We start from the raw sequence: 13471 nt of genomic DNA on the forward strand, positions 1-13471 counted from the left end.
TCCTTACAGTCCAGTTAATGACGGCTCCAATGGCAGAACACAATCTGGTGTCATTAGCGGCCCCCCGGCATCTTTGAAAACATTACTAATACTTTTTATTTTTTAAGTTTCCGACGTCACCTACAGGAAGTTAAACGTGGAGAAAACCTATCGGGTTCTCTCCCCTTCTTTTCCCATATAATAGCTTACTGTCTTCTGGGAAGACTTTTGACACAATGTTGGTGTGTGTCTGTCTGTGTTAATAGGTGTGAAAGGTGTATTGGAAGTGTGCTGTCCAAAATCTTACACCTGACACCTTCACTGCCCCACAAACAAGTCGGACATCACACACTCTTAACACTACACGAAACCTCCGGGTCGCTACAATATCATACTTGCCTGTGGAGAGGAGTTTATTGCAACCGCATATCACATCAACAGTCATGACATTGTTATTAGCTTGTGTGTGCGCTCGCTGATATTCTTCTAGCTACATTTGCTGATATTCTTTTGGCGAGGTTGTGGCCGACAGTAACCTGTTTTGGTGAACAATGTGATTGTTAGTCAACCACCTCCTTCTTATAGTCTGTAGACGCTACAATAATAATCATAGTCGTCCCTCGCCACTTTGCGCTTTCAATTTCGCAGCTTCACTCTCTGTTGGGCATCTCCGAGTGGTGACTATAGGGGTGTTATTTTATGTCTAGAGGGCATAATAATGTTAAAAACTGTATTTAGACGGTTTTAAACAGGTTTTCTATGCTCTAACTACCAAAATATTCCATTTATCAATAAGGAATCCTACTTTGCGAAAATGAACTGGGATTACTGTAATGTCAATGCAAACAGAGCTCTGGCATCGGAATAGTATCGGTATCGGCAGATTTCCAAATTCAGACATCGGTATCAGATGGAAAGTGAAAAAAATGTGGATCAGTGATACGCTATTAAAAAGTGACTTTTGCATCATGGGGTATAGAGAGAAATTTAATTGAGTCGTTTTATCCAATCACACCAAAAAATGTATCTGAAATGTAAAATAAATCCAAAAAAAAATATTTCTAAACAAAAGTACATTTACCAAAACGATTTTAAAAAAATGCTGCTTTTGTTCACAACAAAAAAGTTGTCATAAAACTTTACATTTTGTTTGTGTTTCTTAAGGTTCTGGTTGCGTTTCAACTTCACTCTTGTGGGCGGGGCCTCCTCTGAACAATGTCAGAAGCCTTTTTATTGGTCAGTCTCGAAATGTACAGTTTCATGAGAACAGTAAACAAAAGCATCATTTTTAAAATGTTGATTAAAAAGGATAAAAAGACACACATATCTCTCCGTAATAGGGACTTTTAAAATCCATGGACAACTTAAGGACTTTAGTCCAACTTCATGGACAATCATAGTTTGTGTTGATAAAAACGATGGATGGTTTGAAATGGAAGTGCTTGGATGTGTTTTTGGATACATTACGTGGCCACCTTTGTGAACCTGTGTCGTTCATGCTGCTTAAGTTTCTTATTGTTCCCCATTTCCATAATTTCCAAGCACCTTTTGACTCTCCAGGCCACACCGTTAAAGTCTGAACTCCTGCTTTGCTTCTTGTTGATAAATCGACTTTGTGACTCTGTCACACTTCCATAAACTTTCTTCCTCCCGCTGCCAACTTAGAGGATAAACAAGCGTCTCTAGCTGCCAATAGCGCGGATGACTCCATACATCAGCAAACATTTCGATTTCTGACAATCCACCGGCAAGACAAATGGATGCCCATGTTTTATGATCCTGCTGACCTGGATACACTTTACTTTCTACTCTACATCAAACCATCCATCCATCCATGCTTGTCCACTCAGCTTCCATCATCGGTGAGATCGATGCAGGCTTTTTGCAAGAGTGCGAACATGTGACATCACACAGACAGCGGCCGCGTCATGCAGCTTTTATGAGAGCCGTTAGGAAACACAGCAGGCAAAACCGTGATGGTTGCATGCAGCTGGACGTGGTCGTCGACGCCAGTTTGATCAAAGAGACTCACTCACAAGCACACAACCAGAGAAGAAAATAAGAACCGTATTGGCATTCCATGCAGCAGGCATTCGGATTACAGATAGCCAACTTCTGCAAATGGAATCACGCTTTACACTGAAACTGAAATCTAAGCAAGATTACAAAACCTTTTCCACAGAAGACAACATACTGGAAAATCAAAGGATGCGGGGGACTCTTTTACATTTTTTAAACCAACCCATGTAGATATGCAAATACATTTCGTATATTAAAAAAAACAAAACAGCCTGCATCTCAGTTTTCTGTTGTTGGTAACAAAGCATATCACTTATATGAACTGTTTCTCCTTTTTGCTGTTTTTTTATTTTTACAAATATTTCAACTTTTTTTCTTGTACTACTGACTTCTTATATTTTTACTTTTTTATTTTGTAATATTTTGCTTTTTCCCAACCTAACTGTCCAAAAATGTCTCATAATATTACACCTATGAAAAACACCTATGTTTTGCGAACAGTTTTTGGGACCATGACATTTTTGAGAATGTTTGAAGGTCCTGGTACGTCTTAATCTTGCTTTGATTTTCATTTTACAGTGTAAGAATGAAAAGATACTCTCAGGCACTGTGGGTTCCTGGTAATCTGTTTAGTAGTTCTTGGTTGCTCTCTCACAAACAACCTGCAGTAAAAAAAATTTTAAAAAAAGGTAGTAAAAAAACAGAAATAGTGACACTTCCTCTTAGAATCACCTCTTTGTCAAGCTGACGGCTTTAGGGGCCGATCAATGAAGAGCTGAGGAAGACGCCTCATGCGGCGCAGTAGATCTACAGGATTACATCGCTTTATGGGCCCCAGCTAGCGGGGGTCGACTGGCTGGATGGATGAATGATTTTGGTGCTGATGATGATGATGGTGTGTGTGTGTGTGTGTGTGTGTGTGTGTGTGTGTGTGTGTGTGTGTGTTCACCTGCTGCTGACCTCAGAGAGGACTACAGGCAAGTCTCAAGAGGCATGTTGGTAATCATTGTGTTTACTACAATGATCTACTTTCATACCTTCAGACAGTGTATACAAAAACATACTACATGCTGCCGAGCAGCGTATAGAAGATCTTGAGACTGCAAAAAGAGAAGCAATTATTGTAAATGATCCAGTTATAGCCGGATGTTTATTTACCTAAAGCACCGACAATTGCTCAATTGGAGAGAGGCTTCTATTTCCAAAATGTGAAGTAAATTTCAACTTTAATAATGATTTGGCGTGCGTGAAAAAGTTAAGCATTGCTCTCTATGACCACGTTTATGAAGAAGTACTGTATATTGTACAACATGGCAGCAACAGAGCCAATGTTGTAATAGATGTACTGTATGTAGCCAGCTGCTCAGCCAGCATTAATAGCATGGTTGAGTTCATTGTAAAGAATAGTATGACAAGTGAAAGACTCCCACTGTGTTGACAGCCACAACTCTTTATGCCAATTATTTTTTACCCGGCACTAATTAGAGACCCCGGGCGTGACAGTCATCCCTCGTTATGTCGCGGGTCTTCAAAAAATGATTAATTAATAATCATGGTTGACTATGGCCTATTATAAGTCAAACATATTCAAAGACAGCTGTATGTAGTCTTGTGGTCACTAGGCATCAGACATGGAGTTTCATTACCTTTCACACTGCATGGAGACTGGCTACTGAGCCAGCAAAGCCCAGCTGACATGCCATGGCTGAGATGACATAACATAGTTGAGATCGAATGAAAAAAAAGGTTCTTCTCTCATTCCATGTGGAAGTGGTAAGTTTTTGGCTTCTTTGTCCGTCTTCCCCACTCCATTTGAAATGCTTTCTTAAGTTTAGTATCAGTAAATTGGAGAGGCTAACTAGTTAGCTCGGTAGCCTGCTATGCTATGTTATGTTATGTTACTGATGTCGTTTAGGCCTCGTTGAGTGTACCACTTCCGTGTGTCACCTTCAGTTCCATTTCCTGTTCTATGTCCAATGTCACACCTTATCATTAAAAAAGCCAAGGAAAAACACAGTTGTGGAGTTTTGGCTTCTCACTGAGCTGCAGCCTCACCAGGTTATCTGAAGACCCGCCGGCTCAAATTCAGACTGGTTTCATTTAGGTTGAACTCTGCATGAAATGGTGGCTAAACCGCTTTGCATGCCTTTGCTTCTGCCACATAGAATTGAACTCCTCTGCTTTTCCAGCGTGCTGGGGACAAACCTGATTAAGTTTGTAAATCAAGCGGTGGCATCCACTCTGCAGCAGTTTATCTGAGGAATGTTCTCCGCTCTGTTGTTATCTCTGCTACAAAAGCACACAGCGGTGTTTTGTTCCTCGTCTTTGTTTAAGTCTTGCATTGAGTCCGAGGGAAAGCTCTGTGTCATCAACAAGAAATCCTCCAACATCCTCTTTTATTCCATCCCTGCTGTGAATGGATCAATTTAGCCTCATCTTCGGAACACGATGTAAAGTCAATGCAGACGTCTTAAAGGAAAAGTCGTTTATTGTCATCAGTGGCAGCTTGGCTTTAAGCTGCTTTCTAAAAGCTCTGCACGGTGAAATATGTTCCTTGTGCCTTTGTGGAAGTAAAAACTAAAGAGATACAACTCAATACCGGCCTTGTAGGGGCACTGGAGCCGTCATGCGCCATCTCAGCCCTCAGCAGCCGTGACGCCCCAGCATGTTGGTTTGCAGCTCGGCCAGGTGTTGCAAAGGCGGCAACACCTTCGGTCACACTTAAAGATTGCAATCGGTGACCTGTATTTGGGGTAGCTTGCTTGTCAACGAGCTGCGGTGATGGATGGCAGGATGCTGCGGTGGCTGCGCAGCTCAGGCTGCTGAGCCAACGCTTTTTCTTTGGATGCGAGTTGACAACGGGCTTCAGCAGCCTCGTTCTCATTCCAGTGACTTTTGGAGGGAACTTTGGGCTTCACAGCACTTGTGCTCCATCATCTACACCCAAAATTAACAAAACTAAGTTAACAAAAATGTTTGTGGCTCCCCCTGTGGGTTGTGGGTGGTGCTTTGTAAGACATGCAAGCATACAGAAGTTCTATCATTAGACAAATAGTCAGCTACTTATGGACAATCCATTGTTGTTCATTGTTTTGCTTGATGCCGGCCATGTTTTTAACCAATCTTGCTGAAATTTTAAACACACATGCTTGTCTGTCCCCTAAAGGTGTGCACCAAATTTTGTGGAGATTCGACTAAACACACTTAAGTTACAGTGGGTGTTTCACTGAGCTCTCTACGACATTTTAAACTATCCCGATTTACGGGGTCAAACTTCGGGGTTTAGTAACAGCGCCATCATGTGGTGTATTTGTCAGAAAAATAATAGCACAGGCCACACTGTCGGGATGCATGTTTTGACCAATTTTCACCCTTTTGTGTGCAGCGGTTCATGAGTTGAAAAGTTAGATACACAAACAAATTCATACAGTCACGTGAAAAAAATGAACTAAACTACTGTATATGAATCTTCCCATGCCCCTGCAAAGACGTTTTGCTTGAGAGCATCATTCTTTATAACCAATCTTGCTCAAAATGTAAACACATGTGCCTGTCAGTCCCCTAAAGGTGTGGACCAACTTTTGTGGAGATTCGATCAAACACCCTAAAGTTACAGTGGGTGTTTGTTGAGCTCTCCAAGATATTTTAAGACAATCCGATTTACGCGATCAGACTTTTGGGTTTAATAACAGCACCACCTTAACACAAGCAACACTGTAGGGGTGCATGCGTTGACCAATTTCCACCCTTTTGTGTGCAGCGGGTCACAAGTAGAAGAGTTTCATACACAAACAAAATTCATACACTCGTGAAGAAATTAACTACAGTCAAACCTGTCTTAGCGGCCACCTTTATAGAACAGCCACCTGCCTATAGCAGCCACTGAAAAATCCCCCGCAGCAAATTTACATGTTATAGACCCTGTGTATAGCACTCACCTGTCCAACGCGGCCAGCGGCCACCCATTTTGTCTCCCTTGGTCAATATCTGACCGCATATAGCGGCCAAATTACCAACTCAAGTAGAAGCTTCATGCACGAAAAAGTTTGGTTTTTCAATCAATGAAGCCGTCGTGTGTAGACTTTAATTACTGAGTCCTAGCTCAGTCACAATCATTCACAAGATCCACACAAACTGTCAGTTGTTCCACATAAAAAGCCGTCTTCTTTTGAGCTTGCTATTTCCTGGTCAAACATGTAACTTTAAGAGCATTTGCACCAAAACATTACCGCAAAGTAGGCTGGGAACAGGACGTGCTCCCAGCGACGCTACAATAAAAAAAAAAAACTTAAGCTAGCATGCATGCGGCAGCGGGAGCAAAACTGAGTTCGGTTGTACTTAATTGAAGTATTTTAGAATGTACTCACGTTATTTTTTACAAATTTTACACATACGTGCTTGTCAGTCTTCTAAATTTGGTGCTGATTCAGCAAAACAGCTTAAAGTTCCAACTAGTGTTTTAAAGAGCTGCGTGATCAATTTCAACTCAGTCCCATTTATGGCGTCAAAGTTTGGGGTTTAGTAACAGTGCCGTCATGTGGTGTATTTGTCAGGAAAATAATAGCACAATAATAACACAAAATGAATGCCGACCCACCGTCCATCACTACAAGTTTTTCAGAGAGATTATTACATCGCTGTTTGACGTGTGATCAAAACTTACCTTTATGCATTCCCACATAGTATCAGCATTTGAGACCAAATATGAGTCGAAAGAAAAATGGTAAAAATACAGTAGTAGTCTATCTGTGCGGCATGAGATAAAGTTAGCACACGCACGATGGACATGCGTCAAGTGAGACGGATGTAACAGAGAGAATCCGGCCACCCGGTACCAAATGACCCACGGCCCGGTACCGGGCTGCGGCCCGTGGGTTGGGGACCACTGCTCTAAACGCTTATCATATAATTGTGAAGTGTCTGCCTATCTCATCAAAGACCTCGTATTTAACAGGAGCGCTCTGCTGTTTATTAGGAGCAACTGCAAAAATGCTCGTGAAAAGTCCTCTATGTGACTGGAGAGCTCTGCTGTTTTTAAGCACATGCTGCAAAAAAACGAGTCAAAGATCCTCTACATGACGTAACCAACTTCCTCCTGACCTACTGTTTTAAATGACTGTCTATACTGTGTCACTCCCGTCGTGTAGATGCCAGCTATTGGCATGATCAATAAGAAACATGGAAACACATAACATACATCAGTCACATTTCCTGATAGGAAACGACATGTGCATCGGCAGGTTCAGAAAGCCATGTGGTTGTAGCTACTGTACTTCACAACGTGTGTGTGTGTGTGTGCGCGTTCGTGTGTGCGCCGCGCTTTGACCTTCACGTCCCGCGGGTCTGCTGGCAGCCATTTATCTTTTATTCATTGTGCCATTTGCGAGCGCGCAGCCAGCTTGTCTGGCAGTGATGCTTGTCAAAACCGTGGCGAGATGTGCCGAGCGTGCCGCTCCCGCGACCACAGTCCAATCAAACCTTCTCTCTTTTCCCACCAAATCAGCCTTGGTGGGTATCTGTCATGTGACCGCTGCCTTTCTGATTAGCAGCAGGGAAAAATCACATGAAAGCAATAACAGTAGATGATCAGCGGCGATCATGTGACCATTTATCTTGTCATGTCATTCAGTCGTTTTTTTATGCCATGTCATGTCATTCCATAGTACAGTATGTAGTATTTTTCACCAATTTTACATGGATTGGAAGTGTGTTAACTTAAATCTAGCCCTGATTTTGGAATTTAGACAGTTTAAAAGTGCTTTTGGTAAATTCTACTGGGAACACCCCATTAGCTTTAATGCTAATGAGTTGTGCTTTCGCTCTCTATGAAGCACTATTGTGTACTTTTTCCTTTTTTTTTTTTACATACACACTGTAACTCTGCCCAATGTAATAGGTGCCATATATCACAAATATGACAACAGCTACAGTACGTGAGCTAAAGTGCTAACATTAGACATTTTAGCATCAACATCATGCTAGGTTAGCCGATTTGCTGAAGAAGAACAAAATGATCAGACTCACAGCTCACTTGTGTGTCTGACTGATGATTAGTTGGAAGATTTATTTTAAGATGTTAAGCAAAGCCTTGTTATTGTTTTTGTTGTTTTTTTGTTACATAACGGTGTGCGTATACACGAGGTGGGCTCATCTAGCTAGTAGTAGCGTCTTAAAACCAGCACAGCACTTTTGACTAGCGTTTTTGCAGTCAGGCCATAAAAACAGTAGGGCGCTCCTGTCTTATAGAAGATCTTTGACTAATGTTTTACAGGAAAATAACAGCAGAAAATTATATTATGGATGCCATATATCACATACAACAGCATAACATTAAGGAGTGGGACAGAAGGTAACACAATTGATAACAACACTAGCATAGCTGTGTGATGCTAAAGTGCTAACAATACACTCACATTTATTTAACAGCAACATCATGCTAGGTTAGACCATCTCAATTATTTGTTGTCATACTCCCACTAGGGGACAGACTTTTTTGTGTGGAGGCGTTAATGCTAATCACTAGTGGGTGTATTATGGGATTTCCCATGTAAATTAGCATCGACCTACGATTAAATGCATTTTGTGTATGTTGAATATCAAAGAGAAGTAAAGACTCAAAAATGGAAAAACACTGATGCCAAAAGTCCCCCCTGTCATTTGCCGCCCCCACCCCCTGATAGCTTGCCTCCCCCATGGGGGCGCGCCCCACTATTTGAGAAGCACTGTGTTGGCCTCTTTGCTGGAGAAAAAATGTTTATCGCAGGGGATAGGTTTCCAAAATAGCCTGCAATAAGTGTTATCAAGCGAAATAGCCAACTATATTTTTGTACAATTATGAAATATGTTTAAGGCTGTAAAACCCCTCACCATACACTTTATACACTTTTCTCAGACAGGCATTAACATTTTATCACATTTCTCTCTTGGTTAAACTCTCTCAAAGTTGAAATTTAGTTTGAATTTTAATGAGAAACTTACGAGATTGGACACAATAAATTAAATGACTCACTCCTCTGATCATGGCTTGTTCTGGCGCCATTAGGCTGTAGCGTTTTTGTATCCTTGTTAAAACATATTCCTCCTCCTCGACCTCCATGAACCGAAGATTCATTTACAGTATTCCAGGCGCCCCACAGCCGCGTAATTTCTGCCTTCATTCAGCATGTATGATCTCTAGCAGCTAGCGATCACACAACAGGAAACAGGCTGACCTGCATGAAGGAGATTGATTGCCAATCAGAACGCAGGACACAATGGGCGGGTTCTCCCTTAGCCAGTCAGGACTCTTGTGGTTGTATATATACTGAGATGAAGTGGACGCGTCTGGACAAGTCTTTAACCCTCACATGAGTATACAACAACCTCTACCGGTAGCAGTAGTAATTAGAAAAAATCTGCGAAAAAGCAAATCCACGAAAGGTGAGACGCGATGTAGCGAGGGAACGCTGTAATCAAACTTACAGCTGCCAGATCTGATCGATAAAATCAGGGTGATTTTTATTTTTACATGTGCAGCGAAGCCTGCTATTTATTTTTTTTGTGTTTTTTTATTTCAAAGTTGTTTGCTGTTATTGTCAAGACATCATAAAACGGCACTTTTGCTAAATATGGGACCTTTACTGTAGATTTGAAGGGATGGATTTACATTTTGGCTGCTAACTCAGCCTAGCAACTGACGTCTGGGTGTCTAAAAGTGGTGCGCCGTAGATGGGATTCTTCTGTCAACAAATACGCTGTAGCTGCATACAGTCCCCTCAGTCATTGCCTCTCTGGTGGATCTCCCTGAGATGTGAACAGCATATTGATGAAGCGTCGTGATAGCAACTGTTAGTAACATTGTCAGAGGAGACGTCACCTCCGCGTCCAACAATAGCAGCACTTTGACTCCTGACCTCCGCCTGATGCTGGGCTCCATGGTGACACGCGGTTGATGTAGGTGATGTAGAGTTTGAGAAGGTGTCTTGTAAAGTGCAAACACATGACACCTGTGTGATGTGCTGGTCGACTACGTCCTATTAAAGCCGCCTCAGCGGGGGTAGGATTCCGAGTCTGTGCCGAGGAGACTTTCAAAGACTGGCACCAATTTGGGGTTTTCCCAACTTCTTTCCCATGATGCAATTCTCCACGAGCTTTTGCAAGCGTTGCATGCAGTTTTATAAATCATGCTTTCAATCATGAGCTTCTTTCATAAGACGCTTGACTTTAACGTCTAAATCACAGCCTTTTTTTTGTTTCTTGTTCTTCTCTTTGCAGATGACAACTGCAGGCTGAGCGACTACCGAAGGCTCAAAGCCAAGATGCTGGACCTCTACGACAAAAGACACGCGGGTTCCAAGGTTCACGGGGTCCACAGGGACAACATGGCCGCCAGGAAGCAACTGGTCGATAAGATGTTCAAAGGCTTCGATGCCGACAGCAATGGGCAAATCTCAACAGGAGAAATTTCACAGGTAAAGCAGATAATGCCGTCACGCCTCAGTCCATTTAGTTTTTATGCGGAATGTACGTAAGTTATCCTGTCCAATGGATTCGTGGTTTTGCAGTCAGTCATTAAAAGCAGCAGAGCGGAGGCGGTCCTGACAAATAGAAGATCTTTGAATAGTATTTTTTTAGGTCCTTTGAGGATCTTTCACTAGTGTTTATATGTCTTGAGTGTCTTTGACTAGCATTTTTGTAGTAGGTCCTTAAAAACAGTAAAGCAGAGTGGTCTGGTCGGATCAAGGATTTTTCACTAGTGTTTTTTTTTTTTTTCTTTTTTTTTTTGCAACAGGTCCTTAAAAACAGCAGAGTGCTCCTGCCATGTAAAGGATCTTTGACTAATGTGTGTGTGTTTGTTTTTATGACTAAAATTGACTGTTGGCCATGTGTAGTTTTAGCAGTGGCTCCTCAGAACAGCAGAACACATCTTTCTAATAGAGGATCTTTGACTAGCATTTTTGAAGATCTTTGGCAATCATTTTTGCTATAGGTCCTTAAAAACAGCAGAGGAGTCCTGTCATCAAGAGGATCTTTGAGTAGTGTGGTGTCGGCTAGTGTTTTTGCAGTAGGTCCTTAAAAACAGTAGAGTGGTCTGATATATAGAGGATCTTTGACTATTGTTTTTTGCAGTAGCACTCTTGTCATAGAGATGCTCTTGGACTAGCATTTTTGCATTAGATCCTTAAAAACAGCAGAGTGGTCCTGTCATATACAGTATAGAGGTTTTTTTGCAGCCCAACTCTTGTCTTTAGAGGATCTTTGAGTAGCATTTTTGTAGTTACTTCCTAAAAAAAGCAGAGCAGAGTGGTCCCGTCATATAGAAGATCTCTGACTAGGGTTTTTGTAGTAGATTCTTAAAAACAGTAGAGCGGAGTGATCCTGCCTCCTGTTTTTTGCAGTAGATCCTTAAAACCAGCAGAACCATCTTGTCAGATAAAGTGCTTCTGTGCTTCTGGGAGGATCTTTGACTAGCATTTCTGCAGTAGGTCCTTAAAAACAGCAGAGCGGATCTTTGACTTTTTTTTTTGCAGTTGCACTCTTGTCATATAGAGGATCTTGGACGAGCATTTTTGCATTAGATCCTTAAAAACAGCGGAGTGGTCCTGTCATATACAAGATCTTTGACTCCTGTTTTTTGCAATAGATCCTTAAAACCAGCAGAGACTTCCTATCAGATAAAAGATCTTTGACGATAGCGTTTTTGGGGTAGGTTCTTAAAAACAGCAGAACACTCCTGTCATATAGCAGATCTTTGACCCAAGTGTTTTTGAAGTAGGTTCTTAAAAGCAGCAGAGCACTCCTGTCATGTAGACAATCTTTGACTAGCATTTTTGCAGTAAGTGCCTAAAAACAGCAGAGCAGAGTGGGCCTGTCAGATAGAGGATTTTTGACTAGGGTTTTTTTGTTTTTATGACTAAAAATAACTGTTGCTCTTATTGCTAATATGTAACTATATTATATTCATATATATTATTCATGTTTTGTTTTCTGTGAGCTGAGCAGCGTGTGGTGTTGGCCACAAAAGTGCATCTCAGGCCTCTTTAGCCTTCCCTGTGGTCGCTGCTGATACATCTTTGGAAAAGCAATAGGTGGGGGTCAAAAGAGCTCGGTGCTCATCGGGGGTGGCAGCCTTTTAACGCTGGTGAAAGGAGCAACCATGGAATTCGCACATCTCCTTGTAGGTGAGCAGAATATGACGTTTCTCATGAGGTCTGGGTTTGTTTAGCTTTGTCAGCGCCCTCTTCCTTCTTTCTTTAAATCCATTTTCATCCACCGCAGCTTCGCTTCAAAGTGCCCAAATAACTGTGCAAGAAAACGGCATCTTTTCATAATATTTACATATTTTTACATGTTTTTACATTTTACAAACCGCTTGTGTCGGCCTGACAGGAACCAGCGCCTGCTGAGCCAAACGCTAAGTCAATAAAAGATGATGTACTGTGTTTTTTTGGGGAGACGTGTTTTCCCGAATGTGACTTTGGACGTGCCCTTTACGAGCCTGCTTGCTGCATTTTCATCTCTCTTTGCTACAAAAAGAAGATTAAAAGCGATTAATGTGTCTTGTCACTGCTAGGACATCACTTATTAGCAATAAGAGCATCTGTTAAAGGTCCCCGATTATGCAAAAGTGACTTTTTCATCATGTACTAGCAGTAATTTGTGTCCCTAGAGCCTGTTGATGAGCACCAAACGTGAGTAAAATCCATCATCTTCATCACTTGTTTGGTTGGCTTTTAAGAGAAGAGGCACTCACACTAGTGAAGTTGTCTTTTCATGACATTATGAAGGCAAAACCTCCTTCTTCATGGACTTCATATCGCCTCTCACCACCCCTGGCTAGATGAGCACGCCACGTATTTACGCACACCACTTCAGGCTTCGCTACACATCTTAAAATGCAGCCTGGAGCTCCGCCAACTATCCAGTCAGTCAGCTCCAGATATGGGAGCTGTGAGTTTTATCATTTTAGTGTTTTTCTCAGCGAATAGGCTAACCTAGCATGCTGTTGTTGTTAAAATTGTTCGCACTTCAGCTCACATAGCTATGCTAGTGTTGCTTAACTCATTCAATACCAAAGACGTATTGTTTTTATAATGCCCGATCCCAACAACGTATTTCTGTGTCTTCTACATTTTTTTGCGCGAGAGGCAAAAAGAGGTGATGATGCAACTCTCCACTAATGCATTAACACGTCAGAGCACTTTGAAGCCATAAGAACGTCCACAAGGTGGCAGAAGTGCATTTGACAAGAGCTCGGCAGGGATCGTGTTGACGGACAAACCACACATGACAGGAAGGAGGAAGCGAGAGAGCGCGCAGAAGGTTACGCATTGTAGGGGAATTTTAATGCATGCACACGCATGTGCACACGCGTGCACATGCGTTCCAAATGTGAAAATTGTAAATAGTTCATGGTGTTATATTTGTATATCAATTATTTTGATGTAAAACAACCTCTTTTGGTGTTGTTTATGTTGTTGTAGTTGTTTAGATA

The 13471-nt window shown here is 41.8% G+C and overlaps 1 protein-coding gene across 4 annotated transcripts in view; it reads left to right on the forward strand.

Annotated features, from left to right (window-relative positions):
• Window positions 1-13471, forward strand: part of fstl5 (follistatin-like 5) — a 162787-nt gene that overhangs the window by 71893 nt on the left and 77423 nt on the right. For all 4 annotated transcript variants that reach the window (XM_054793025.1, XM_054793022.1, XM_054793023.1 and 1 more), the window contains exon 5: window positions 10252-10448. In XM_054793025.1, the coding sequence (XP_054649000.1) occupies window positions 10252-10448 (197 nt within the window). The remainder of the gene's footprint in view (window positions 1-10251; window positions 10449-13471) is intronic.

The sequence above is a fragment of the Dunckerocampus dactyliophorus genome, chromosome 11, assembly GCF_027744805.1.
Source record: "Dunckerocampus dactyliophorus isolate RoL2022-P2 chromosome 11, RoL_Ddac_1.1, whole genome shotgun sequence".
In the NCBI taxonomy this organism is placed as follows: Eukaryota; Metazoa; Chordata; class Actinopteri; order Syngnathiformes; family Syngnathidae; genus Dunckerocampus; species Dunckerocampus dactyliophorus.